Genomic DNA, 22,442 nt, shown 5'->3' on the forward strand with positions numbered 1-22,442 from the left:
CCAATGGTCCCGCCTCTCCCCAGGGCTAAAGGCTTCCAGCACCAGCGGATGACCAATGGGGCCATGAACGTGGAGATTGGGAACCCCACCTACAAGATGTACGAAGGCGGGGAGCCTGATGATGTAGGGGGCCTACTGGATCCTGAATTTGCCCTGGACCCTGACAAGGTGGGCTGAGAGGACAGAGGAGGAGGCTTCCAGGACAAGGGACCAGGGGCCGTGGGTGGGCTGACCGAGCGTATTGGGTTGGATGATGGAATGTAGGTGGGGATGGGGTGGGGTGCCCGGGCCGCAGGTGCCAGCCCCACCTGAACCCTCTGTCACCTTGCAGCCCACCAACTTCACCAACCCCGTGTACGCCACACTCTACATGGGTGGTCACGGTAGCCGCCACTCCCTGGCCAGCACGGACGAGAAGCGAGAACTCCTGGGCCGGGGCCCTGAGGACGAGATAGGGGACCCCTTGGCATAGGGTTCTGCGCAATCGGACTTCCCCAGAGAGCCTCCTGCCTGCCCTGCCAGAGAAGTCCTTCAACGAACCCTCTCCTGCCCAGCCAACCCCTCCCCGGCCCCGCCGGGATGTATAAATGTAAAAATGAAGGAATTACTTTTTATATGTGAGCAAGCGAGCAAGCGAGCACAGTATTATCTCTTTCCGTTCTCCTTCCTGCCTGCTCCTCAGCAACCCCCCCCCATGCTGCCTTCCAGGAGGGGGGGCAGGGAGGGAGTTCTGCAACTTACAGGTACGAGGGGCCCCGCCTCCCACCTTCCCACCAAAACTGCACCCCCACTGGGAGAGCTGGTGGTGCTGCTTCCCCCACCCCTGTACAAGACACTTTGTCAAGGCTCTCCCCTCTCATCCCCCCACCCCTGCCTCCAGCTCCCTAAGGGCTGATTCTGGGATTCTGGGGGGGATGAGCCCTTTGCTGCCCCTGTCTGGAAAATTTGGCTCTGGCTGAGGTAGGAAGAAAAGGATGGAGATTTTTAGTTCCCTGTCGGGGAAGCCATCCCATGCCCCTGCCCCTACTCTAGGGGCACCTCTGAGATGGCCAGGCTCAGTATCCCAGACAGGCCCTCCCCCTCCCCAGTGCCCCCACCATGGCTCCCAGGACTGGAGACTTTCTTTGGTAAAACAGTCCCCCAGGCTCCCCTCCCCTGGGGACTAGGAGGAAGTGGGGCACACCAAGGAAGGGCAAGCAAGCGGGCAGCCCCGTTTTGGGGATGTGAACGTTTTAATAATTTTTGCTGAATTCCTTTACAACTAAATAACACAGATATTGTTATAAATAAAATTAAAAAAAAAAAAAAAGAAAAAAGAAAGAAAAAAAAAAGCCACTTGTGTCTACCTATGAGTGTGAGACTCTGGGAGCTGGGCTGTGCTTGCCCGCTCTAACCACCAGAGGGAGCCGTGCTCTGGGCTGGAGGCAAGCTTGAGCATCTGGTCTTTAGTACCCTTCTGGAGCTCCCTCCCCCTTCATTCTGCTGTGGCAGGGAAGGGGTAGCACTGGACTTGACCAGGAAGACCTGCTTCTCCTGGCTGTGTGAACTTGAACCAGTGACTTCATCTCTCTGGGTCATATGTTCTCTGGCTCTAAGACACTACAAGATCTATTTGTCACCTTTATGGGACAACACCGCCACCCCTTCCCAAAAATGATCTCCCACAGTGAGAAATCTCACAACCCTGGGGGTGTGAAAGCCTTTCTGATCCTTCAGGGTGGTCCCATACAGCCCTGTCTACACTTGGTTTTCTCTCAAAGCACTAACACCTCGTATGTCCTGGAGACTAATCAATCAGATGCCAGCAGTAAGAACGCTAGATTTGGGAAAAGGGAGACCCAATGGGGTGAAGGAAAGCTGGGAAGACCAGTCTGCCAGGCCCCTAGGGCCACCCGCAGACCTAGCTCACATCCCATGGGTTGACTGGAAAGGACTGCTACGCCAAAGGGTCTCCCTGGGTCTACTTCAACCCTGCCCAGAGGGGAACTTCTTAAGGTCACACCGCTTTCCACTGCCCAAGAGTGAGAGAGGGTTAGAGCCCCACTCTCCCCACAATAGCAAATATGCTCAGAGAGGGTGACTCTAAATGTCTGAAGAACCCCCTTCCCAGGAGTTCCCATTGGAGCTCAGCAGTAATGGACATGACTAGTATCCATGAGGACTCGGGTTCGACCCCTGGTCCCACTCAGTGGGTTAAGGGTCCCGCATTAAGTGGGTTAAGGAGCTGCAGTGTAGGTCACACATGTGGCTTGGATCCCTCATTGCTGTGGCTGTGGTGTAGATGGGCAGCTGCAGCTCCAATTCCACCCTTAGCCTGGGGAACCTCCATAAGCCGCGGGTTCAGCCCTAAAAAGACAAGAAAAGAACCCCTTTCCAAATCCCAAAGGGGGAGCACTGCCTTTTATTCCTCCTCCCTCCCTGGTTCAACTTCCTCAATCTATATTCCTCCTTTCTTGAGGAAGCTATGGGTCTCAGCACGTCTATAAACAAGAACCCTCTCCTTCACTCATAGTGCTGAGAGCCCACCTCCAGTCTCAGCTTCCAAGCCAGTTCTGTGATTCTCCACTGCCTCTTGGGCTCCCTAGGGCCCCAGGGCACAACGACCCCCGGCTGGGGAAAGAGGGCGTCCTTGTTGATCGCTTAGAGGGAGGATTGTGTCTTCATCTGTCCACCAGGTGGCGCAGGCACTCCTGCAGCTCAGTTCATCCTGAAACCCAGCACAGCCCCCTCCCCAATGCACACTAATTATGCACCTGCGGGCGGACCCCAACCCAGCCTTTCACTTCCTTCCCTTGGGCTATTCTACCACACCCCCTCTACCCTCCGCCAGCCGGCTCCTCTCCCTCCCCCAGCGCCTGCCTGCTCCCCACCACCAGCAGCCCCACCCCCTCACTCTCTCCCTCTGCCAGCCGTGCATCTGGCGCCCCCGGGGAGCCACTGATTCTCTGCCTGTCGCCTCAAGATCCTGGGCAGAGCGAGAGGGGCCCCCAGCTGCAGCTTGGAACACACACCCCTCCAGTCAGTATCTTCCTTCTGCCCGCTAGGATGGCCGGGAGAGGGTCTACCCGGAGACAATCCTCAAAAACTCTCCACCTGGCAAGGATGGCAGAGAGTCCTAAGACAGAGATGGGGAAGAAAGAGGGGGCAGAACCAGAGGCTGATACAGACAGAATGAGAGACAGACACAGAGATGGAAACAGGGAGGGGTAGGGGTGTGTGTGTAGAGGGAGAGAGCTGTGACCTGACACTAGCAAGAGGAGGAGAAATGGGGTGGGTCAGGACTCCAGAAGATCCAGACTCTTGATGAGCTTCTGTCCTGGGTCCCCTGTGTCTGAGTGTGCCCACCCACTACCACTTCAGCAACCCCTGTGCTCAGCGCCCAGACTCAGGATTCTGGATGGAGCCCTGAGGCCTTGAGCCTAGCCGTTCCTGCCCCTTCCTGCCTTCCTCTCTGCCCCACCTACACCAAGGTTCCTGCCTACCGACTTCTGTCTATCTTTCTGGGTGTCTCTGTATCCACCTCATCTTCTCAGCATTCCTGATCCTTGTTTTTGTGTCTGTAACATCCCTCTATTTGTCTGTTTGTATGTGCCTGGGCTTGTCTCTTGGACTGCCAGTGCCAGCGACCACCTACATGTGTGTCCATCTCTGTGGATGCTTACCTCTCTGCCAAGGCAAGAAAGGTGGGGTTGGCTCTGAGTACCTGGCTGGGCATGCTTGTCTCTTGGTGCAAGTGTGCATTAGTCTCACACTGAGTGTGTCCATCTGCGTGAATCAGCTCTCTAGGCATGTGTGTGTGTGTGTGTGCACGTGTGTATGGATCCGGTCTCTATGTGACTGTGTTTCACTCCCCCTGAAGGCTCACCTCTATGGTGTGGCCTGCCCCTCTGAATGCACCTGCATGCATGCCTGGGGGTGTGTGTCGGTGTCTCCAGATACGCGGATATGCGTCTGTCTCTCTATCTCTTTGCTTGTCCCTATCTCTCGCTGTCTAAGTGTCGGTCATACCACAACCTCAGCCACAGCCTCAGTGCATAGCAACAGCTGACAGCTGAAGACTCCCCGGGCAGGAGAGAGAGACTAGGGGGAGGAGGGAGCCTATGAAGACACAGCCAAGAAGATAGGGACAGAGACAAGGACAGAGACAGAGAAGGAAGGGGACAGGGATGGAGAGGAGCTGATGATGAAAGATGGGACACCAGGAGGAAAGGGATGGAGATTGCACCAAGGGGCCGGCGCTGAGGGGGACTTCCTGCCCAATGTCTCCCACGTAGGAATGCTCTGGGATGTGCCCGGAGTCAGCTGTCGGGGGCGAGGGGCAAAGGTGAACAGCCTGGTCTAGCGGAGGGGTCCTGAGACTGCGGAGGTGCCTCGAGGGCGGGGGTGGGGGCGGCGGGCGCCGTTTGTCAGCCCTATTGACAGACGTGATGGGGTTTCCGTCCGTGATCAATGATTCTCATCTCCGGGCCGAATGAGCCGCGGGGCGCCCATCCATCCCCGTCAGCGCTGCGCGCCGGCAGTCGCCCGAGGCCCCGCCCGCCCTCACCTTGGCCCCTGCCCTGCTCCTGCCCCGCTCCTGCCCCGGGACCCTCCTGGGCCCGAGCATCGAAAGGACTCGGGGCTCTGAGAGACCCTGGTCTTGTTGGGCCGCTGAGACTCGCCAGGCTCCTGCTTCGCCGTGCCCGGCTTCGGGGACACGGTGCTGGAGCCCCGAGCCCCACGCCAGGCCCTATTCCTCCGCGGTGCACAGACCCAGCCTCTCGGGTACACTGTTCCTGAGCCCCTCGATCCTCTCCTCTTCGCACCTGGGCGGGGGCGTGTCTGGGGCGTGTCGGGGTGAAAGTCACCTTCGGTGCCCCCAGCTGGGCGGGAGGGGGCGCGCGGGGCGCGGTCGGGATTGGAGCGCCGCGGAGCCCCGCCCCCCCGCCCGCCCGAGTCCGACCCAACTTTCTCCCCCGCCCGCGCCCCGCCCCCAGCGCGGCGCTCCGCTCCTCTCCCCGCTCAGTCCGCGGGCCGTGCCGCCTGCTCCCGCCGCTCCGGCAGCCACCCCGCGGCGCGCCCGCCGGGGTCCCCTTGCTCTCAGGTCTGGCTCCTGCCTGCCCGGGACCCGCCCCGCCCGCCCTGCCCGGCCGCTCGGGAAGATGCGGCTGCTGCTGCCGGAATGGCTCTTCTTGCTCTTTGGCCCGTGGCTCCTGAGGAAGGTAAGGGCAGCCCGGCGGTAGCTCGAGTGCGGGGGTCCAGGACACAGAGGTCCCGGCGTGCTAGGGGCTCTGCGTGCCCGCCCCGTCCCCCGCGCGGAGCATCCCAACTTTGCCCGGCGTGGGGAACGCGGACAGACAGACTCCCGATTCAGGACAGGCGCTCTCCCAGCTCAAGTTGGCTGAGGGTCGGGGAGGGTGCTAGGGTGGAGGCCCGGCTCGGATCGCGCTCCGGGAGCGGCGGGGGAGGGGACGAAGCTCGACCCGCGAGTGCGCCAGACGGAGCGGGAGTGCGAGACAGACAGACAAGCCAGCAGGGTGTCAGCCTTGCCGTCTTTCCGCGCCAACCTCGCTCTCCTTCCTCGCTGTCTGTCCTTCCACCTCTCCACCCCCACCTTCCCCTTTCAATCCTCTGCTCTTGTCACAATGCCAGGTGGGCACTGTGGTGTTGTTCTGAGCATACACGGGCCGAACACACGCGCGCACACACGGACTCACACAGATACCGCCGAACTTGGCTACAATCTCCCATCACATTTCCCGCGGAGACACCATCTCCCCTGCACAACCTCACAGACACACCCCTCTCTCGCGCCTGGCGGGAAGGGGGTGGGGGCTGTCTGGAAAGAGAGTCTTTCCTCCCGTCCTCTCCTCACCCCCTCCTCCCTAAGCTGCCTCTTTCCCTGAGGCTCCAAGGCGAAGACACAGAGGCTAAGGGGGCCCAGACTTCATCTGCCTCCCTCCCGACTTGCAGGCTTCAACTCCTGTACACTGTGTGCTCATATGTGCTGCTGTGGAGTGTGTGGGTCAAAGCGTGCACCTGTGTGTGCCTGTGACCGGGGCAGCCAGGCCTGTGTGTCTAGTGCTGGGGTCCAAGGTGTGGGTACACTGGTGAGGCGTGTGGTGGTGACTCAGAAGGGGTGAGTGCAAGTGCAACCATCTGTTTGTGCCCCACTGTGAGTCCCACAATGGGGGCCTGGGCCCTAGACCCTTGTCTTCTTCCACCAGGTCCCCTGCCCCTGACTTTCCTGTTTCCAACATCCCAACTGTGACCTACCCAGTTTTGAGGCAGACAGGTGGCTCCCTAAACCCCTACTCCCTGAACCCCCAGCCCCAGCGCCTGCAGAGTCTAGAAGGGGTGTAGTTCTCCCCCACACACACTTGGCCCCCCACCTGCTCAGCCAGATTGCACTCAGCAGCTCCAGCAGGGCAAGGGCTGCCCTAGGGAAGCTGGCGATGGAGAGCCCTGATTCTCCCAAAGCCTCTTGGTGACCTTGAGGGGCTGGAAGGTGGGCCAAAGAGCCCCCTCCACAAAAACTGCGTCCACTGGCAGGAGCTTCTTTTGGACCTGCTGCCCATAGAGCACTGCAGGAGGGGGTCTGTGCCCCACAACCCACCCAGGTGTGAAGGCCCAGGGGAGAGGAGGTGGGGATGGATGGTACGCCCCTGCCCCTCCTTTCTCATTCCTCCCCACCCTCCTCTCCATTCTCCCCATCAAATAAACTCCCCTGTGGACAGATCTGGTTTAATTTCCTTTGCCCCCTGAAGGGGAATGAAACATCTGGTGGAGACTTGAGGGAGAGTAAGCGTGAGGATGTGAATGATGGGGACCTATCTGAGTGTGCCAGACCTGCAGCTGTGGGCCTCCGCGTTGGCGTCCGTGGGGGAGAGGGTATCTGCCATTCGGTCCAGCTTGTGTGCATTTGAGCAGGTGTGTTTATGTGTCTGTACAGACTATGTGTGTGTGAATATGTGTAATTGTGTGGGAGAGCATGTGTCTGAGTACCTGTCTGTGCTTGTGTGCACACGTGAGTATGGTGTGTGCCATATGTGTACACCTTTCGGTGTGTCTCTGGTGCACATCTGTGTGTTGCGTTGCATGTGTTGTCTGTATGTGGGTCTCTGGAGCTTGTGAGTGGATATCTGCATTCCTGTCATTCTGAGCGCATTCGAGTGTGGATATGGGATTGTGAGCCTTAGGATGTGTTCGTGTATGTGTATCTGAGGGTGGCTTGTGTGTGCTCAGGGCTGTCTCAGTGCCAGAGCTGGCACTGGGTTGACACTGGGTAAAGAGGCTGGTGGGGGACAGTTTACAGAGAAACCCTAATCGTCCAGCGCTAACAACCCTGCCTTCTCCCATCCTGCTAACCTGCCCCTCATCCAGGAGCTCTCTCCCTCTTTGCACCAGCTCCCTGCCTGCTATGGGGCCTGGGGCTCCTGGCTTCCGTTGCCCCTGGGACTCTGGTCCAGGACTTCTTCAGGATCTTTCGGGATCTTTCTAACACCGTCTCTGACTCTTCTTCCCCACCCCTTGCCAAAGCAGCTGCCTACTGGGAGAAGCAGCAGGCGATCAATAGTCACTAATCACTAATCACTAATTACTAATTAGCTGGGGGAGGGCAGGGGCGGGGCCCTCTGGGGCCTTCCAGCTCTCTCCTGCCTCGGGGAAGGATTAGGCCAAATCGAGTCTCTCTGGGCTGGCTAGCCACCTCCTTGCCTCCCTATCCACCTCTAGCCCCCTAGCTAATCTCTGGCTGGGCCACTTAGACACGTGCAGGCTGGGCCAGGGCCCAGAGCTGTCTGCGGGGATTTGGGGGTAATCAGGGGCTGCAGCTGGGCCAAGGGCAACGGGCTGGCTGGACGAGGTGGGGGTGGGCGCGATGTGATAGCTCCCTTGGCCAGATCCCATGAGTATGGGAGGGGTACCTAATGGAAAGAATTTAGATGGTCTTGGGTTTGGGGGGGGGGGTGGCGGCGGAGCTGGAGGTCCCGGACAGGGTGACTGGGGAAGAGAGGAAGTAACTGGGGGACAGAAACAAGGTAAAGAAGGGTCACTGGGGTCAGAGACAGAGTCATTGGAAAGGGGTGAAATATATGTTCAGAAAGACCAGGTAAATGGAGGGGGCATCAGGGGTCAGAGATGAAGACACTGAGGAGGAGGTGCGGAACTTGGGCCGAGCCCTAGAACTCCACATGGACGGGGTCCTGGGTGGGGGGACCGGGTAACCGAGAGAGGGCAGGGTCGGTCCTGGGGGATGGGTCCCAGGGCTCAAGGGTGGCTGGGCGCAGTGGGGTTTCGCGGGGCTTGGGGTGGGAACAAGCTGCGGGGCCGGGGATGGGGAGCAGGGAGCGCTGCCTTGAGCTCTGGAAATTGGCGAGTCTCCCCTTCTCCCTCGCCTACCCCTCCTCCACCTCCACCCCGCCCACTCCCCCTCCGGCTCCGGCTTCGGGAAATTACATCCCAGCTCCGCGGCTCCCACCCACCCCCCCACCGCGCCCCGGAGCCCGCGCCTTTATAGGCACATTTATTGCAATAATAAAGTGAGGCGCGGGGCGGGGGGCGGGGGGTGGCCGTTCCCGGGGGGACCGCGCCGGCTCTAGGAAGCAGGGAAATAAAATAAAATAAAATAAAATCAAAATTCAGATAACGGTGAGCCTTGCGCTGCAGGCCACAAGCAGGGGGGCAGGCGGGACTGAGGGGGGAGGGGGCGCCCGGCCCAAGGGCAGAGCCCGCCCCACCAGCGGTCCCCGCCCCCTCACGCTATGGCTCTGGTAGGGTCTAGAAGGAGGTATCTTTGCCTCCACCTGCCTGGGTCCCTCCTGTAGCCTCATCGTGCCGGTCTTCTGCCTTTTCCTGACTTGTCTCCCATACCTGCCCTCAGCTCCAGTCTCTCTATCCCTGTCTCTCATCTCCTACCTTGTCCCCCATTTCCTGTTCCAATTCTCCATCCCCATCCCCCGGGCCTCTGCATCCCTCAGCATCCCTGTTTCTGCCCAATAATCATTTCCCATCCTCCATTTCTGTTCCCACCCTCATCTGGCTCCCATCCCCATCTCCCAGTCCCTATCCCACTCTCATTCTTGACTCTCCCCAGTACCCATCCACCATCCACCATCCCTGACCTCCCCCTCCCTATTTTAATTCCCATCCTCTTCCGTTTTCTCATCTTCATTCTCCTGGCCCCTGGCCCATCTGCATCCCAGTCTCTGTCCAATGCCTGTCCACCATTTCTGATTTCCTCTTCATCTCGGTTCCCGTGCCCATCCTTCTTCCATCCCTATCTCTGCACCATATACCTGTCTGCTGAGTCCCCAGTCCCAGTCCCCCTCCATCTCTGTCCCAGTCCTCACCCCAGCCTGTCCTGTCCACTTCATTTCTATCCCTGGTTCTCAGCCAGATCCTGGCTATTCCACCCACCCTGACTGCGGTACCCCCGCCTCTTTCTAGGTGCAAGGGCTCAGTATGCTATTGCCTCCCCTTCCCCAAACCAGGCCTGGAACACCCCTCCATTCCCAACCTCAGGGCGCCTTCCCCTCCCCCGGTTGGTCAGAATCCCAAGCGGCCCCGCCTGACCCACACAGCAGGAGAGAAGCCACCGACAGGTCCGGAGGCCTGGGGGAGGTGCGCCCTGCAATGCGGCTGGGGGGGCCAACAGCCTGATCTTCCCCCCATTCCCAGCGGTTCCATCCCAAAAGACCCCCCCACCCCACCCCCAGTGGAGTTCAGCAGCAAAAGGCAGCCTCAACTCCCCTCCAATGCGTGGGCTTGCTGCCTTGGGGGCAAAGCACTCCTGGCTCAGCTCCCGCCCTGCTAGGGCCTGGAGGCGCCTGGTGAAGCGCACCCCCCACCCTCACCCCCCCACGTCTTCCTGCTGCCGCCACCGCACCTCCACCCCCCCAGCCGACAGCCAGGCTAGCCTCTCCCCTCCGCAAATGTCACTGCGCCCAATTAGCTTAATTAAACCGACTCTGGAGGGAAGGGGACCCCTCCTCGGACAACACCCTGCTCCCACTCTCATTCGTAGAGGGGGAGGGACAGCACCAGAGATTCTGGGCAAAGAGGGGCTCCCTTATCACCTTGTTTTCCCCTCCCTCCCACCCCCACCCACTGGGGGTGGAGACAGAAGATCTGAAGGGTAGAGGGAAAGAGACACAGAAAGACAAACAGAAACAAGGAGAAAACCAGCATCACAGAGAAAATTAGAGTGAGGAAGAGACAGAGACAAAAAGAGAGAGGGAGAGGGAGAGATGGAAAAACAGTGAGAGGGAGAGCGAGAGAGGGAGAGCAGGCGTGCGAGCAAGGAAGCCAGAGGGAGGATTTTATTTTATTTTATTCCATGTTCCCATTTCTCGGCTCGTTTCCTCGCAGACTCTGGCCCCTCCCTGACCGAGATCCCCCGCCAAGGTCGCTTCGACTGCCCCCCCAACTCTTCCCTTTTATCTTGGCTGTCTCCAGCGGCAGTTGGGGGGTGCAGGTGCCCAAAGCCCAGGGATTTGCCAGGATCAGAGAAGCGCAGACAGCAATTTGTCTGGGATCAGAGGGGGGGCACCCGGCACCCCTCACCACCCAGCCAAACCTCCTTCCCTCTCCCAGCCCCTGCCTTGGAGGAGTTGCAAGACTGAAGCCATTCTTGAGTCTTGGGCTGAGTGCTGGACCTGGGGTGCGGCTGGGGTGTGCTGGGAGGGGGTGGCTCAGAGGGACTGATGGATGTCCCTAGAAGGAGCTAGTTGTTAGGCCCAGAGGGATGAGAAGATTAGGTGTCAGAGTTCAAATGACTCCCCCCAACCATTCTTCAACTTGCCCTGGAAGCTTCACACCCTCCACCCTCCCATGCCCTCTCTAGGGCTCAGGCCCTGCCCTCTCTAAGCCCACCTCCTGGGGCCTTGATCCTCCCTCCTGAGAGGCCCTTTCCTCATCCCCTAGTGGCCTAGGACCCTTCCCCTCAGCCCTTCTCAGGCCCAGCCTCTGAGTGTTAGCTGCCAGCTCCAGCTTGTCTGTCTGAGTCAATCACTCTTGCCGCCCCCGCCCCCCTCACCTGAGCTGGGAGGAGAGATGGACGGGGGGAGGAATGAGGGGGGCAATAAATATGTATGATGAGCGGGTGGCGGCAGCATTAATAACTCGAGATCTCAGTGCTTCGGGGATGGGGACCTGGCAGTGGAGATTCTAGCCCAGCTGCTTGACTCTGCTGTTCCTGTCCCCCTGTGGACACATGGTATATGCAAACAGAGGGGGACCCCATACCACCTGGCCTCCTTACCTACCCAAAGCTCATCCTGCAGGCCAGCGTGGGGCTCCCCACTGGGGACCATTCATACACAACTCACACATAGGCATCCCCCAGGGGAACACAATGACACCACACTTGTTATATCATTGTGGACACACTGACAGACAACTTTGAGAAAGAGCTTGGTACATGGACAGAGGATGACAGGAGCTCACACAGGAAAATTGTCACCCTCAGAGAATCACACACAGCTACCCTCAGATATACAGCCAGCCCAGGTATACAACAACACCAGCCCCAGAGGCAACTACCACGAACCAAAATACAGTCTCACCTCAGATCAATACACACAGACAGAGCCAGCCCTGGCTCATCTACAACCCAGGCACTTATTCATAGCCACCACCGACTGATACAACAGACATTCAGCCACCAGAAGCAGGCAGACACACGTACGTGCACAGCCTCCTTGTACTGATACACAGGGGCATGTAAATACACACAGACAGGCACACACACACAGCCAGCACATACACAACACCATGCACAGCCACCCCAGGCTGACGCATACACAACCCATCATCATCGGTTGAGACTTGGGTGTGGGTGTGCACACACACATACACATAGTCATCACTCCAGGCAGAAAGACACACACATACAGGCTAACAGAAACCCAACCACCCCAGACTGATACGTGCAGTATGCACAGAACTCCCTCTCCCCAGTCCGAACCCACATGCAGTAAGGGCCACACTGAACCTCACGGCTAGCACAGTCTGACTGACACACTCTGACACGCACGGCTCCTCTCCCTCCCTCTCCACTCGCTGGAGCGGCATCTCCATATTTCTTCCGCTGCTCTCGCACGCGTCTCCTTCACTCCTGGCCACCCCCCCGCAACCCCCGCCCCGGATAATTGATGGCCCGGGCCTGGCCCGGCCGCTCCAGCCTCTCGATCCATCTTGTACTCGCGCCCGCGCTGTCTCCCAGATCGGCTGCCACCTGAGACACACGCAGACGGGTGGGGGCAGGCGGGGGCCATCCTCTGGCCCCCTCCCAGCCCAGGGAAGGGCCACCAGGCAGCCTCCCCCACAGCAGGAGCGCTGGAGGCGGAGAGGGGTGCCCAGTAGCCCACAAGACTCAACCCAGGGCCCAGACTCTCCATTGCTCTCCTTAGCTCCATGGGTTCGGTCTGCCTTGCTTCTCCAGCAAGGGAGTAGAGGCTGAGACCCGAGTCGGAGGTCTCACTCTTTCTTGATACTGGACATTGGCAGTGGTCACCGCCTCCCTTGCCTGAGCCCAGCTTCTCCCTGGTCCATTGCTCCCAACCAAGCGTGAAGTCCTCAGCTCCACTCTCTATTCATAACCATGTTGGCTTTGGCCGTTTTGGCTTTCTCAGCCCTCAGTGGAGTTCTGTGAGAACACAAGGAATCTAAGCGTCATTTCCTAGATGTAGAAACTGAGACTGAGACCATACAGCTTGAAAGGGCTGCAGTCTCACTCCAGTGCTCAGTCCCTGAGGCACTGCCGCAGACAGCCGGATTCTATTTGGTCTCCTAGCGGCTGTGGATGGGGACCTGCGTGGCCTTGGTGGGGTGAGACAACCCCAGCGTCTCTTCCTCTTTCTTCGTCCACAGGCCGCCAGTGTCCAGCTACCAGAGTCCAGGAGGCCGCAGTACCTGGAACTTCGCCCTGCCGAGGCCGCAGGGGGCGCCCCTGGCCATCAGCTCCCGGCACCGCCGCGGTCCACCGATGGCCTGGGAACCGCCCGCGCCTGGAGCTGGGCCTGGCCGGCTAATCACACTGGGGTACTAGCCCGGGTGGGGACGGCAGGGGCGCCCGCGCAGCGCACCAAGAGAAAGCCGTCTATCAAAGCGGCCCGCGCCAAAAAGATCTTTGGCTGGGGAGACTTCTACTTCCGGGTGCACACTCTCAAGTTCTCCCTGCTGGTGACCGGTAAGATCGTGGACCATGTGAACGGTACCTTCAGCGTGTATTTCCGCCACAACTCGTCCAGCCTGGGCAATCTCAGCGTCAGTATCGTGCCGCCCTCCAAGCGTGTCGAGTTCGGGGGTGTCTGGCTTCCAGGGCCCGCCCCCCACCCTCTGCAGTCTACACTGGCCCTGGAGGGGGTGCTCCCTGGGCTGGGGCCCCCGCTGGGGATAACGGCCGCAGGGCCTGGGCTAGGCGGCACCCTCGGGGGCGCGCTGGCGGGTCCGCTTGGGGGCGCTCTGGGAGTACCCGGGGCCAAAGAGTCACGCGCTTTCAATTGCCACGTGGAGTATGAGAAGACAAACCGCGCGCGCAAGCATCGCCCGTGCCTGTACGACCCATCGCAGGTGTGCTTCACCGAGCATACGCAGAGCCAGGCCGCCTGGCTCTGTGCCAAGCCCTTCAAAGTCATCTGTATTTTCGTCTCCTTCCTCAGCTTTGACTACAAACTGGTGCAGAAGGTGTGCCCAGACTATAACTTCCAGAGCGAGCACCCTTACTTTGGATAGCGCGCCCCGCCCTCGCCAGGGTCTTGAACTTCCCGCGAAATCCCGGACTCCCTAAGTGGGACCCTTCCCAGTGCCCCGCAGCTCCTGTGGCCGCGTCCACCCCTTCCACTCTGGGACGGAGAGGAACAGCCCTCCTGGGGACTATCAGCCGGTATGGGTCCCCTTTTCCTCAAGGGGAGTGCCCACAGGGCTGGGTATAGCCCATGCCTACAGCCTGAAGTGGAGGAGCAAGAGCGCAGCCCTAGAATAGGCGGGGCTTGGAGGCGGTCCCAGCGTCCGCAATAGGTTCCTTACTACGCCCCTGGCGCTGGGCTGGATACTCCCTTTGCCCGCGGCTTTAATAACGCCTGGCCTGGCATCCTCATCCCATACTGACTTCCTTATCCGCAGACGCTTGTCCTCCACCCTGTGCCCACGTAAAGACCGTAAAGGTCTAGAAACCTCGGGCTGTTCTATCCCCTTCTGCCTGCCATATGCCTGGCCCCCTTTCCCGCAAACCTCAGTAAGTAGAGCAGCGGATGCAGAACTCCTGGGCATAGACTAGGGCCCCAGCCCTCTGCCCACCTCTCTCTGGTCCCTGCTGTCCTGCTCCACCTTTCTGGCTGCTTCCTCTCTGTGATTTTTTTTTTTTTTTTCTACACCAAAACAGACGGGAAAGGGAACAAAATAAAGTGAAATCCAATACACATCTGTGTGAGACTTTTGTTGGGAAGGGTAATAGTGGTGCGGGTTTATGTTTGGCAGAGACCTGGCCAGGACCACCTCCCTTGGCGGCTCTGGGGACACTGAGGCAAATATTGTGGAAGCTAGCACGTCGGAGGTCATCCAAGGCCAGGTCAGATACAGAAGAGGGCGACGCCTGGGGTAGGAGCCCTGCTTGAGATGGGGATTTTCCTTCCAGAGCTGGGCTACGTGAATCTGCCGGAAATGGGATGGAGATTAGACCTGAAAGGGGACCACCTGCGGACTATTTGGGATTATTTGGGGGAGGAGATATAGGGCCTTGATTGGGATGGTAAAGCAGGGACGACGTAGGCAGAGCGCTGACAACCTGCTAAGGTCTGCGGGGCTGGGGGGAGGCGGCAGGTGTTGGGGGGGGGAGGGGAAACCGTGTTTGCGGCATCTGGAGTCATCGATCTTCCTTTTCCTTCCTAATTTCGTGGGCGCTGAGTTTGCATACGGGTGGGGGAGGGAGGGAGGCCTGAGACTAGGGAGTGGGGGAAGGGACGGGCGCGAGTTTGGAGAGCCGGGCCGCTTCGCTGCTGCCTGCCGCCAGCAAACGCAAACAAGGCCCCCTTCAGCCAGCTGCCCACCCTCCCCACCCCCGCCGCCAGCTCCCTCCTGTAGACGCGGCTGCTAATTTTATCCGCCCCCAACCCTGGCCCGGGCGTTAATTGGCTGAGGCTTCATTAGCAGTTCTCAAGCTCAGCCGCTCCCCTCCCCTCGGGACCCCTGACGGGGGCGAGGGAGGAGGTACCGACAAGCTGAGGCACGGAACGACACCTCTTCTTCAGCCTTCCTTCGTCTTGAGTCCTGGGTCAAGGTATGACTAGGAGAGAGCGGTTCTCCAGAGGATTGCCCACTGGCTCCAGCGGGAAACTGAGTCAGAGGTGAGTCTCGCGCAGACATGCCTGGGAGTGAAAAGTCAGTAAAGGGAAAATAACTATGTGATGGACGGATGGATGAATGGATGGATGAATAAAAGGATCAAGTTAGCCCATCTGGGCCTCAGTTTCCTCATTTGAAAAGCAAAAATAAAATAGCGTGTTCTGGAGATTAAATGAGACTTTGCAAGTGAACACGCTTTGTGATGGCTTGTCCTCCCCCTCTTCCTCTGACTCACAAACCTGCCTCCTTCACTGTCATCCACTCCTCCCCCTTTCATTGGACATCTGCACATCTGGGAGCAGAGTGAGGTGCCCCTGCCTGTAATTGCACTTGTTGTTCTCCTCTTGATGTCCCAGGAGTCAGTGGTCTATTTTGATATCTCCAGAGCTATGGCATGCCTAGCATGGGGAAGGAGCTCAATATGTCTGCCGAATGAATGAATGTGTAATATTGCTATGTAAGGCAATGATTCTCAAAGTCACTGCTTATTAGAATCACTAAGGAGAGGTTTTGTTGTGTGTCAGCGTGAGTGGGCACCACTTTTTAAGATCTGTTGACTTAGAACCTCTGAGGAAAGGCTCCGCACTCATCTGTTTCTGTCAGTTTCCCAGCCAGTTCTCTGAAAATAACTCCCAGAGGGATAGATGAGTTCTCCTGCCCCCAAAGGATGAGTCCAGGTGAGGTCAGGCAAAAAGGAAGATCCCTTCCAGCTCCAAGGATCTATGGCCCCAGGATACAAAGAGAGGTCACTGATTGCTGGAGTATAAAGAGTGAACAGGTTACAAAATTCAACAAGTGCAAAGACAGGAGGGGGCAACTTATTCAGCTTCTGGATGTCTCAGGAAAGGAGGAGATGGCCGCAGAGGAGGCAGGTTTGAGTTTGAGGGGGGATGATCCATCCCAGAGCGTGTTTACAAACAAAGTCTTATTTAATCTCTGCCACATGTTATCTTATTATTGATTTACATGTGAGGAAACTGAGGCTCAAATAGGCTAATTTTCTAGTTAATCCCAGAGCTGGAACTTGAACTCAGGTCTCTCATCCTTCCAAACCAGGGTGCTTTCCAGTGCACCAGGGCTCTCTAGCTTGTGTAGGTGTCTTTGTATTTCAGAGAGAGCCTAATAACACTAGGTACACTCAGTGGACACCCAATAAATTGTTGCCGTCTCTCTCGAACAAGAGACAGAAAAACAAAACAAAAAAACAAACAAAAAAAAAACAACCCTGAAGAGCTTCAGGACAATGAGGAGATGGGGCGGCACTGGATCACTTTTCTTTCAGGCAAGAGGCTCTGACGCTGGAGCTGCAGACGGGTAATGAAACTGAAGAAGAGGGGAGAAAACTACAATTCCCGAAAGACCATAAGGGACTACATTACGCATGCGCAGACCCCGCCCTAACTCTGGCATCCTGGTAACTTCTCGCGCTTGCGCTCTCGGACTAGTCTGCTCCGGAACCCTTGTTCTCCTTCGCTAGAGTTGGTGCCGGGACCTCTTGCGACCCTCGTCTCGTGTTATGATGCTGCCCTTCCCTTTTCTTTGGGCGACTAGGGTAAGAATGGGGGCCCGGAGACTGCGTGATCAGTAGAAAGTAAGCTTCCCTCCTATCCTTGTTCCCAATCACAAACTTGATGTTCTCTTGGCTTTTAAATGCACGTGGTCTGGGTTCTTGGGGAGCAGAGAGCAGACGTGCAACTAGGGGGTCCCTGGGACGCTCCGTGGGAGCAGGGTGATTGGACCCCTTCCCCATTCCAGGAACCAGAGGCCCCAGGGCCTCGCGACCGCCCATTTGACGTGGCATTAGGGAGAACCGCGCCAGATGTCCCCGGGACCCGGTGCTGGCCAACGAGCAGGGTTCCTGGCTTGGACTGGCGAGCTGAGTCTTTCCTAACAGTTCTGGGTGTGCAGATGATGCAACTGGGATCCCATGCTTGCATCAGGGGTCCTACAGCTCTGTGGGTTGGAAGGAGGTGGAAAGAATGGGAAGTGCAAAAGACAAAATCATGGATTTTGGCTTCCCTGCCAGCTGTCTCCCCCAGCCCTCATATACACCTGATAAAGGTCTGCTCCTCCACCTCCATTGCTCCGGAAACCACCTGTACAGTCTGTTGCCGTAACCTTGCCAGCTTAGTGGTCTCCTCACTGACTGGGGTATCACTTTATAAAGGCTCTGCAGGAAGACTGCATTCCTGTGGGTGGGGACTGCCCCTGAGTTCCAGAGGCTTCTAGAGGAAGAACTTTGCCCTGAGGCTTTGCAGAGTGGCTCCTGAGCAGAGGTGGAGGGAGATTCTGAGGTGAAGTGAATGGACCGAATCAGAACCACACTTTGGACATTGATCTCTACCTTGGCTCTGGAACTGGCTTTTGAGAAGGTGGAGGTGGTGAGAGCTGGAACAGACAGACAGCTGGCTGCTGGGTATGGATGGCGCCTGAGAGCCTGATAATCATGGCCGAGGGCTGTTGACCGTTTTTTGTCTGGGCACTTTTTATTTGACCCTGGCTTTTCCTCCCCTAGCCTCTGTGGAGATGTGGTCAGCTGGTCAAGATGGCCATAAGGAGCCAGCACAGCGAGGCGGCCCAGACCCAGACTGGAGAAGCAACCAAGGGCTGGTCAGGCCAGGAGAGTCTATCAGACAGTGACCCTGAGATGTGGGAGCTGCTGCGGAGAGAGAAGGACAGGCAGTGTCGTGGCCTGGAGCTCATTGCCTCAGAGGTGGGGCCTGGGGAGAGGGGCCAGGGCTTGGGCCACCATGGATGCTGGAAGTAACAGATCATCTTCTTGCCATTTCTCCAGATCTCCCTTTCAGACTTAGGGCCTTCCTGCTGGGTATTGTCTCCCTCTGTTGCTAACCTCTGAAGTAAAGACAGGGCCAATCTAGGTTATGGGATGGGGGCATTAGAAAGCTTCTAGAGTGGAGCTCCCACTGTGGTGCAGCAGGATTGGGGAGGTCTTGGAAACTCCTGGGATGCGGGTTCGAGTGACGGTCCAGCACAGTGGGTTAGGGATCCAATGTTGCTGCAGCTGCGGCTTAGGTCTCGACTGTGGCTCTGATCCCTGGTCCTGGAGCTCCATATACCAGCGGCGTAGCCAAAAATGACTAAAAAAAGAGAAAGCTGGAGTTCTTATCGTGGCACAGCAGAAAGGAATCCGACTAGGAACCATGTGGTTTCGGGTTTGATCCCTGGCCTTACTCAATGGGTTAAACATCCGGCATTGTCGTGAGCTGTGGTATAAGTCGCAGGTGCGGCTCGGATCCTGAGTTGCTGTGGCTATGTGTAGGCCAGCAGCTGTAGCTCCTATTGAACCCCTAGCCTGGGAACCTCCATATGCCACAGGTGTGGGCCTAAAAAGAAAAAAAAAAAAAGAGAGAGAGAAAGCTTCCAGAGCTTGAGTTCCTGTTCTGGCTCAGTGGTTACAGAACTGACTAGCCTCCATGAGGATGTGGGTTCAATTCCTGGCTTCACTCAGTGTGTTAAGGATCCAGTGTTGCCATGAGCTACAGAGAGGGTTGTAGACGCGTCTTGGACCCCGTATTGCTGTGGCTGTGGCGTAGTAGGCTGGCAGCCACAGCTGATTCAACTCCTAGCCTGGGAACTCCCATATGCTTCTTGTGAGACCCTAAAAAGAAAAACAAAACACAACAAAACCCTCCAGAGCCTTCTGGGGCTCCTACAGTTTAGTCTGGTCCCTCTTCCATCTCAAGAGGAACGAGAAGCCTGGAAGCACAGGTTCAAGGACACAGATGGCTTTACCGGGGACACCTATCACAGCAGCTGGGTTTCTGAGGATGTTGCTGTGATCCTACCCCAGGCCTGGCAAGGAACCCTAAATGAACAGAGATTTCTATAGAACCTGGCTCTTCCCTGCAGCCTGGGGCTTTGGCAGGATGGGGCTGTGGGGGTCCAGGGAAGGGGGCTCAGTACCTCCTGACATTGCCCCCTCCCCTACCCCAGAACTTCTGCAGCCGAGCTGCGCTGGAGGCCCTGGGGTCCTGTCTGAACAACAAGTACTCGGAGGGTTATCCTGGCAAGAGGTGAGGGCTGGGCACCAGAAGACTGGAGGACAGCCTCAGGGATGGTGCCCCCAGCGGGGGACACCTGCCTGTACCCTCCCAGTGTGTATAGAGGAGTGGCCTTCCCAGTCCTTTGCTGCTGGTCCAGGGGGATGGTGGAACCCTTTCTCTGTGCCCTGATAAACTCCTCCATTGCAGATACTATGGAGGAGCCGAGGTAGTGGATGAAATCGAGCTGCTGTGCCAGCGCCGGGCCTTGGAGGCCTTTGACCTGGATCCTGCTCAGTGGGGAGTCAATGTGCAGCCCTACTCGGGGTCCCCAGCCAATCTGGCTGCCTACACAGCCCTTCTGCAGCCTCACGACCGAATCATGGGGCTGGACCTGCCCGATGGGGGCCAGTGAGTGTGGATGGGGTGGTGATGGGCCTGTGGGAGAAGAGTAATTTATGGAGCACCTATCATGGGTTAAAAGCCAAAGAAAGAAACTGCAGGTTACAGTGGACGAGGATGTTAGGTCCCCAGGAACTGGTGCCCAGCACAGTAGACAGAGCAGTGAGGGTGGAGCCTGCTGGGAGCAGGGCTCCCTGGCCCCATGCCTTTCAAGCAGGTCAGGAACGGGATGGTTAAGTCTGGGAATTATTCTAGTCTGAACCTGCTGCTTCCTCTCCTCTCCGCCCAGTCTCACCCATGGCTACATGACCGATGTCAAGCGGATCTCAGCCACATCCATCTTCTTTGAGTCTATGCCCTATAAGCTGAATGTGAGTGAGCACTCTCGGGTGCAGGGAGGGTGCTGTGAGAAGTTGCCCTGCTTTCTTCTTAGGCCTTTAACCTTTTTGTCTGTCTGCGTAGCCCAAAACTGGCCTCATTGACTATGACCAGCTGGCACTCACTGCTCGGCTCTTCCGGCCGCGACTCATCATAGCTGGAACGAGTGCCTATGCACGCCTCATCGACTATGCCCGCATGAGAGAGGTTGGTGGAGGGCTGGGGTCCTGGCCCCTCCCTGGGGGGAGGCGGGGAGATTTTGGAGGAGGGGCGGCCTTGGGGGGGGCCTGTCTGGGCCCTCTCCAGACGGAGGTTTGTCTCTGTACCTGCCCAGGTGTGTGATGAGGTCAAGGCACACCTGCTGGCAGACATGGCCCACATTAGTGGCCTCGTGGCTGCCAAGGTGATCCCCTCACCTTTTGAGCATGCGGATGTTGTCACCACCACCACTCACAAGACCCTTCGAGGGGCCAGGTCAGGCTTCCCTGTCAGGCCTTGCCTCTCCCTGCCTTCATACCCCATTCTCTGGCACTGTTGGGCTAGATCTGAGGGGAATTCATTCCTACTGGAAGTTTCCTGTCTATGACAGTTTTCCTTCTCTTGGCCATGGTGGCAGTTCCTCAACAGGGGGTTTGAGGGTGGAGGCGAAGACTGCTTCCCTTGACCCCACAAGTGTGCTGGGCTCTGAGAGCCTGTAGGGGTGGGCCCCCAGCCTCCTCTGCTCTCCCTATCCCCTTGTCCTTTCTTTTCAGCTTAGTTTCTGACCACCTATGTCCTGCACAGGTCAGGACTCATCTTCTACCGGAAGGGTGTGCGGACTGTGGACCCCAAGACTGGCCGGGAGATCCCTTACACGTTTGAGGACCGAATCAACTTTGCTGTGTTCCCATCCCTGCAGGGGGGCCCCCACAACCATGCCATCGCTGCAGTGGCTGTGGCCTTAAAGCAGGTTGGGAGCCTATGCCTACTCTGGTGGGGTGGAGGGGGACAGGGCCTGGCACCTCAGACCTGGTGCCTTGCTGACTGAAGTTGGAGCTTGATGGGAGGGAGGTGCTGGGATGGGTGGGGCGGGGAGGAAGTCACAACTCAGCTGGGGGGCAGAGGGGCAGAAGGGGCAGAGCTGAAGGTGACATTGTCGCCCATCTCATCTTCAGGCCTGCACCCCCATGTTCCGGGAGTACTCCCTGCAGGTTCTGAAGAACGCTCGGGCCATGGCTGATGCCCTGCTAGAGCGAGGCTACTCGCTGGTGTCTGGTGAGCCAGGGGATGGTTGAATCTCTGTCGCCTCAGGCAGAGGCCCAGGACTCACCACCTCCTGCATCCTGTCTCCCCTTAGGCGGCACTGACAACCACTTAGTGCTGGTAGACCTGCGGCCCAAGGGCCTGGATGGAGCTCGAGTTGAGCGGGTGCTAGAACTTGTGTCCATCACGGCCAACAAGAACACCTGTCCTGGAGATCGAAGTGCCATCACTCCTGGGGGCCTGCGGCTGGGTGAGACCTGGCCTTCCAGGAGGGAAGGGTGACTGCTAGGTAGGCTCGGGCTGGGCTGATCCTCTCTGCCTCTCTCCCAGGGACCCCAGCCTTGACGTCACGCCAGTTCCGTGAGGATGACTTCCGAAAAGTTGTGGCCTTTATAGACGAAGGCGTCAGCATCGGCTTGGAGGTGAAGAGCAAGACCAGTGAGTGGGCCAGACCTCCCCTGCCCCCAGCCAGCTGCCATGCCCAACCCCAGCTGATCTAATGGTCTTCTCCGGGGCTCTAACCACGTTTTTCCCCCTCACCCATCTCTAGCTAAACTCCAGGATTTCAAATCCTTCCTGCTCAAAGACCCAGAAACGTGCCGTCGGCTGGCTGACCTCAGGCAACGGGTGGAGCAGTTTGCCAGGGCCTTCCCCATGCCTGGCTTTGAGGAACACTGAAGGCACCTGAGAAATGAGCCCCACAGAGTGACATTCATTCCTCCTCCCCCTACCTGGATAAGGGTGGGGGTTTTACTGCTTATCTTCCAATTTTTTGCTGGAGGAGGGGAAGGCCTCCCACCTCGGGAAAGGGCCAAGTGTAGTTCTCTGTCCCAGAATCTGTAGCTGAGAAGCTTTCTTCTTGTAACAAGACTTAGAAGGAAAAGGCTGGGAAGCTTTCTGCCCTAACCTCTCCCACTATTTCAGTGTTACAGACTCCCTGCCCTTTCTTGGGGAGGGGGGAGTCCCCCTTCGTGAGCCAGAGGAAGGGGTGGGTATACCACCTCCTTTCTGTTTTTATCTAATAAAATGTTAACCTACCCTGAGCTTCTGTTACTGTGGGAGGGGTACCCTGGGCCAGGGGGTGATTTCCTCGCTCCC

General features: G+C 57.8%; 3 protein-coding genes across 16 annotated transcripts in view; all 3 read left to right on the forward strand.

Moving 5' to 3' along the window:
- LRP1 (LDL receptor related protein 1) overlaps positions 1-629 on the forward strand; it is an 82,784-nt gene extending 82,155 nt beyond the window's left edge. Inside the window, exons 88-89 of the mRNA XM_084956113.1 lie at positions 24-168; positions 332-629. Coding sequence (XP_084812239.1) covers positions 24-168; positions 332-472 — 286 coding nt within the window. The 3' untranslated portion in view covers positions 473-629. The remainder of the gene's footprint in view (positions 1-23; positions 169-331) is intronic.
- Positions 630-4,974: 4,345 nt separating this feature from the next.
- Positions 4,975-15,323, forward strand: NXPH4 (neurexophilin 4). Of its 3 annotated transcripts, XR_014803424.1 has the most exons (5): positions 4,975-5,201; positions 12,850-13,168; positions 13,641-13,864; positions 14,458-14,548; positions 15,228-15,323. XR_014803424.1 is itself a non-coding variant. In XM_003355482.4 (2 exons), exons 1-2 carry the CDS (start codon positions 5,142-5,144, stop codon positions 13,711-13,713), a joined length of 924 nt encoding a protein of 307 aa, XP_003355530.2. In that variant the 5' UTR covers positions 4,975-5,141; the 3' UTR covers positions 13,714-14,399. The 3 variants fall into 3 exon arrangements, 1 of the variants encoding a protein (XP_003355530.2); XR_014803423.1 differs by having other exon boundaries at positions 12,850-13,864; XM_003355482.4 differs by lacking the exons at positions 14,458-14,548; positions 15,228-15,323 and having other exon boundaries at positions 12,850-14,399.
- Positions 15,324-16,764: 1,441 nt separating this feature from the next.
- SHMT2 (serine hydroxymethyltransferase 2) lies at positions 16,765-22,382 on the forward strand. Of its 12 annotated transcripts, none has more exons than XM_084956180.1 (13): positions 16,765-16,873; positions 17,489-17,737; positions 17,837-18,034; positions 19,276-19,355; positions 19,533-19,733; positions 20,014-20,095; positions 20,187-20,309; positions 20,437-20,576; positions 20,886-21,051; positions 21,257-21,356; positions 21,439-21,594; positions 21,675-21,782; positions 21,895-22,382. In XM_084956180.1, exons 3-13 carry the CDS (start codon positions 17,867-17,869, stop codon positions 22,020-22,022), a joined length of 1,452 nt encoding a protein of 483 aa, XP_084812306.1. In that variant the 5' UTR covers positions 16,765-16,873; positions 17,489-17,737; positions 17,837-17,866; the 3' UTR covers positions 22,023-22,382. The 12 variants fall into 12 exon arrangements, with proteins under 12 accessions (XP_084812306.1, XP_084812307.1, XP_020947486.2 ...); XM_084956181.1 differs by having other exon boundaries at positions 21,675-21,766; XM_021091827.2 differs by lacking the exon at positions 17,489-17,737 and having other exon boundaries at positions 16,765-16,912.
- The last annotated feature ends 60 nt before the right edge of the window (positions 22,383-22,442 follow it).

This window comes from Sus scrofa, chromosome 5 (assembly GCF_054392235.1).
Source record: "Sus scrofa isolate SSC_HxYL_T2T_F1_AM1 chromosome 5, Sscrofa_HxYL_maternal_Yorkshire_Landrace_v2.0, whole genome shotgun sequence".
NCBI lineage: Eukaryota > Metazoa > Chordata > Mammalia > Artiodactyla > Suidae > Sus > Sus scrofa.

What these genes read in the sequence shown, in the direction of transcription:
- SHMT2 (XM_084956178.1), top strand. Translation starts at nt 16,838, where the DNA reads ATGATGCTGCCCTTCCCTTTTCTTTGGGCGACTAGG. An exon ending in GACCTGCCCGATGGGGGCCA is followed by an intron (nt 19,734 to 20,013) that starts GTGAGTGTGGAT and finishes CTCTCCGCCCAG; the next exon opens with TCTCACCCATGGCTACATGA. An exon ending in AAGACCCTTCGAGGGGCCAG is followed by an intron (nt 20,577 to 20,885) that starts GTCAGGCTTCCC and finishes TGTCCTGCACAG; the next exon opens with GTCAGGACTCATCTTCTACC.
- NXPH4 (XM_003355482.4), top strand. Translation starts at nt 5,142, where the DNA reads ATGCGGCTGCTGCTGCCGGAATGGCTCTTCTTGCTCTTTGGCCCGTGG. An exon ending in GCCCGTGGCTCCTGAGGAAG is followed by an intron (nt 5,202 to 12,849) that starts GTAAGGGCAGCC and finishes CTTCGTCCACAG; the next exon opens with GCCGCCAGTGTCCAGCTACC.